Source organism: Hipposideros armiger, unplaced genomic scaffold, assembly GCF_001890085.2.
Source record: "Hipposideros armiger isolate ML-2016 unplaced genomic scaffold, ASM189008v1 scaffold_1424, whole genome shotgun sequence".
Classification (NCBI taxonomy): domain Eukaryota; kingdom Metazoa; phylum Chordata; class Mammalia; order Chiroptera; family Hipposideridae; genus Hipposideros; species Hipposideros armiger.
The window spans coordinates 71,264-75,717 of record NW_017732774.1 but is presented as its reverse complement, the minus strand read 5'-3'; the positions used below and the strand labels follow the sequence as shown (position 1 = coordinate 75,717).

Genomic DNA, 4,454 nt, shown 5'->3' with positions numbered 1-4,454 from the left:
TCCCAAAGCGAGACAAAGTATAGCAAGTAGAAACTGCTAACAGGCTGGCAATTCACTCTGTAACTTTCAAAGTTGTCTGTGACGTAGGCTTGCAGCAGCACAGTGGAGAATGAGATCTATCTAGCAACCTTCCCACCTTGCTCACCCGGGCCTGAGAGCCTGTCAGCTTGTCAGCAGCCAGGCTTAACCCTTACTGCAGACTTCAGGCTCAGCACAAAAAAGGCCAATTCTGACTTCTGTAAACTATTTTCTAATTAACCAAATAGCATTGAGGCATTAAATGATAATTAGCCCATTTAGATTAAGCTGGTCATTTCCAAACTCAATTCTTTTAAAACTCTTAAGACAGAGTGCCCCAGACATCCAGCGGCTCCCGGCAATTTAACCCCCACAATTTTGTCTATAAGTAACAGGATGAAGGGAATGGAGTCTTACTCTGACATCTCCAAATTCACAATAGAAAATGTGACTTTCTATACTTGAACTGAAATTGTTATATAGTGTCAAATCCTATAACAACAGTGTCAGCTGACACTGTGTGCCAAGGGCCATTTGTGCATCATATCATTTAACCTCATTATTATATACGTTTTATAGATGAGAAAAGTGAAGCTAGAGAAGAGCTTGCTGCTCAGTGTCAGCCACTTACTAACTGGCTAAGCTGGGACTTGAGCCCAGGTGTGGCTAAGGTCCGAGGCCGTGTTCCTAGTTCCCGCACTATGCGTTTGCATTTATTTAGGACCTTCCATGTGTTTGGCTGTACTTCCAGCGCTGCCCTTAATAAACACGATACAAGTCTTTTCAGAGTTCATAGTCTATTGCATAAAACGTGTGTAAATACTGAATTATCAAAGCATTGGGTGGTTTAGCAGATCTTCATAGTTAATGCACTTTGATATAATTACATCAAAATTAATATGTGTGTTCCTTTATTTTAGGTCAATATATATATATATTTTTTTTTTGCTAGAGAGTGTAATCACAAATGAAATTTCTAAGAGGTTTATTTTTTATAGCTCTGAAGAAACTTTAAAGATCAGAGTCTCAATCTATGGCCTATGATAATTTTTAGTTTGGCTCTGGTGCAGTTTTGAAATTTTCCTTCACTGAAAGAATTTTATACTGTTTTCAATATCACTGTTTATTAGTGAATTCAGTATTACCCCTCTCCCTTTTCAAGGTATAGTCAGTTTGCATGCATTTATTTATCAAAAGTAATTTATTGAATAAAACTTTTTCTGATATTTTCAGGTAATATCAAAGGAGCAACAATAGTAGATGCTCTGGATACACTTTTTATTATGGAAATGAAAGATGAATTTGAAGAGGCAAAATCATGGGTTGAAGAAAATCTAGATTTTAATGTGGTAAGTTAAAAGTTTCCAATTGTGTTCTTAAACCTCAGTTAACATGGAAAAATTCTGTCTGTTGTGGGGCAGATTATTGTGCTATACCCTAGCAAAAACAAATTATGCAACTTTTAAATAGTATTATACTATTGGGTTGTCGGAAAAGTCATGGCGCATTTTTGCAATGAAAAACATAGAAAAATACGTCATGACTTTTCCGACAACCCAATATATTCTCAACTTGCCCTTTCTTACTACACAAATGCAGATCTTTGTTTTTTGGCAACTTGAAAGTAAAAAAAAAATACATGTTCCAAGTGTTCTTACTCAAGCCCAAAAACAATCCTATGAGACAGGTATTGTTTTCACACCATTATAAATTAGAAGTCGGAGCCCCAGGGCTTTAACCAGACCACATAGCTGGTTGGGCATCAGAGCTGTGACTCTCCCGTAGGCCTGTGTGGCTCCAATGCTCACACGTTTGCACTGTGCCATGTGCATTGCCATGACTTTGTTAAATTAACATTTGTTAAGTGGAGCACAGGGTGCCAGATGGAGAGCTGCAGTTCAACAAAAAAACCCCAGGGAAATTGAAATAGAGAAATGTATGACTCATAGATAAAGGAAGTACAAGGTGTGCCCCCAGGGGCCACACAGGAAGGTCAAGGCAGAGTATAGATGGAAAGACAGGACTTGGGGCACATGTCTTTATCAGGCTCGGTAGAGTGCTTTGGAGCTCCGAGGCTAAGGCCAGGTTGGTCAATTTAAACAAACAAACAGTGGGGTTTTGGTAAGCTCCCTGGGAGTCTTTTCTAAGGGCACACAAGGGCACACCCCTGGGAGATAGGGGAGACTGATCACAAGGGCCTTTGGGAGAATCATACCAGGAACTTACATTTGCTTGTAGCTCTGCGGGCTGTTCTCTAGGGCATGTGCTTGCATGAGGAGCTGGTTTCAATTCAAGGCACCAGCAGGCCATTTGGCCACACAAAATGGATGCAGAGGCAGTAATACCATGGAGTAGCTTAGCTAAACTCTCAACATGCATCCATCAGTAGTTGCATGCACTGTTCCTTAAATACTGCTTCCATCTTGGTTGATTCTATACCCTTAGCGGTATAAAATTTTGTCAGAATATATTTAAAATATTCTTCTAAAATTTTGTATGTGCACTATTATTTGTAACAAATACCTCAAAACCCATTGTACATCAAGGAAAAGGTTCAGAAGTAAGGATAGTGGACACTTCGGATACTTCTTGATAATTTTGATTTGGGAGGACTGTATCTTGTCAGGTCTAATCTAATTTCATAGTCATTGTTTTACCTCATAATGAGGTTGACAGAGAGCTTAAGAAAAGATGTCAGCCCTGCTGTTTTTTAGTTATTCATGTTTGTATTATTGGTATTATTTTAAATTTGAAATTACTTTGCAGAAATCCTTGTAAGCCTCTTCTCTATCTGGTAAGCATTTGATAATATCTGTAAATCCCATAACCAGGTACAAGTAACATACTGTATGTGGAGAATGGGCATAGAGTGTTTCCTTGTTGATTCCTCTGTTTTGTGGAGCTCTTTTATTTTTCTTTGAAGTATAATTGGCATACAATATCCTATTAGTTTCAGGTGGACATCATAGTGATTGATATTTATATACAGTACAAAATTATGTCCACAATAAGTCTAGTTATACCATCTGTTACCATACATAGTTATCATAATATTATTGATGACATTCCCTATGCTGTACATTTCATCCCAATGACTTTTTTTTTTAACTAGTTTCAGGTGTACAGCACAGTGCAATAGTTGTACTTTTTTTACCCCTCAAAGTAACAACCCCCCTCCCCCAATCCACCTCCCCACTCCCACCCACCCATATCATACATATCTATTACAATTTCATTGACTCCACTCCCACACTATACTCTACATCCCACGACNCTTCCCTTTATGGAAGTAAAACAGTAAAATATGGCAAAAATGCACAGTTTGGTCTTCCATCTTCAACTTGTAAAATCTTCAAAACTCAACCAAATCGCTCAATTGTTTCAGTTTTTATAATGAAGCTAGAACTGTCAGCTGTCAAATGACATAGCAATAACAGAGATGCGAATGACTCTAGTACTTCCAAAAATGAACTGGCACCATGTGTCGCAAACATGCGTCATGACTTTTCCGACGACCCAATAGGTCCCAGAGGAGCATTTAGCCAACTGCATTAGCTGTTCCTGTCAGGCGGAAGCTCTGTCTGTACCAATACGCTGGCCAAGGCAGGCAGCCCTGGTGATCTTCATTGTATCTCAGTGACTCTCAATTTTGGATCTAGGTGTTTCCTGTTTGTACCATGGAAGCGAAAGTGAGGGTGGATTAGGTTATTCAAACTTAACGTTTATCCACTTTTACATGCTTTATTGTGTTTGGTACTCACAGCATTCCTCTGTAATGGGTACTGTGGATTTTAATAACATTACCATTATGGAGGTGAGGGAGCTAAGTAACAGAAGGGTTGGAATGGACCCTGGGTGGCAGAGCTACCCGGTGTTCTTTCCACTGCACTCAATTCTTTATTTAATGCGGGAGACCAGCTCCCACAGGTCCTGAGGAAAGCCCTTTGGTGGAGACAGCGTCGGGGAGGAAAAAGGAAAAACGCACGGAGACACAGAAGCGCTTTTTCAGGAAGAGAAGTGTCTCAATTTATTGTTACAGCATGTCCCTTTTTATACCAGACAGTTGACTATTACATCATTGAGGTATTTTTTCCCAGAGATAAATCTGTACCCATTTGCCTTCTACATAGTTTCATTATTTCTTCCTTCCCAAGGTCCAGTCTCCTTAGAAGCTTGTCCTTCCTAGAGACTTACTGTCTCATGTTATTTCCGTTACAGGGTACAGCTGGATTTGTTTCATCCTAATAACTAACTTACTTTGTCTTTACCTTTGATGGTCAGAGCTGAATTCCAGCCTTGGCATTGGAAGGATGTTTTATGGCCAATTAGTAGTTATCTCAAACACCATAGCTGAGCAGAATCCTGAGACTATAGAGTACATGCTTTGCTTATTACTAGGAGATTAGGAGACTAAGTGTGACTAAGATTGCTTTTAG

The 4,454-nt window shown here is 39.3% G+C and overlaps 1 protein-coding gene across 1 annotated transcript in view; it reads left to right on the top strand.

The window, feature by feature from the left end:
• Positions 1–4,454, top strand: part of LOC109377500 (mannosyl-oligosaccharide 1,2-alpha-mannosidase IA-like) — a gene marked incomplete at its 3' end in the record, with an annotated part of 110,353 nt that overhangs the window by 57,499 nt on the left and 48,400 nt on the right. Inside the window, exon 3 of the mRNA XM_019633873.1 lies at positions 1,252–1,367. Coding sequence (XP_019489418.1) covers positions 1,252–1,367 — 116 coding nt within the window. The remainder of the gene's footprint in view (positions 1–1,251; positions 1,368–4,454) is intronic.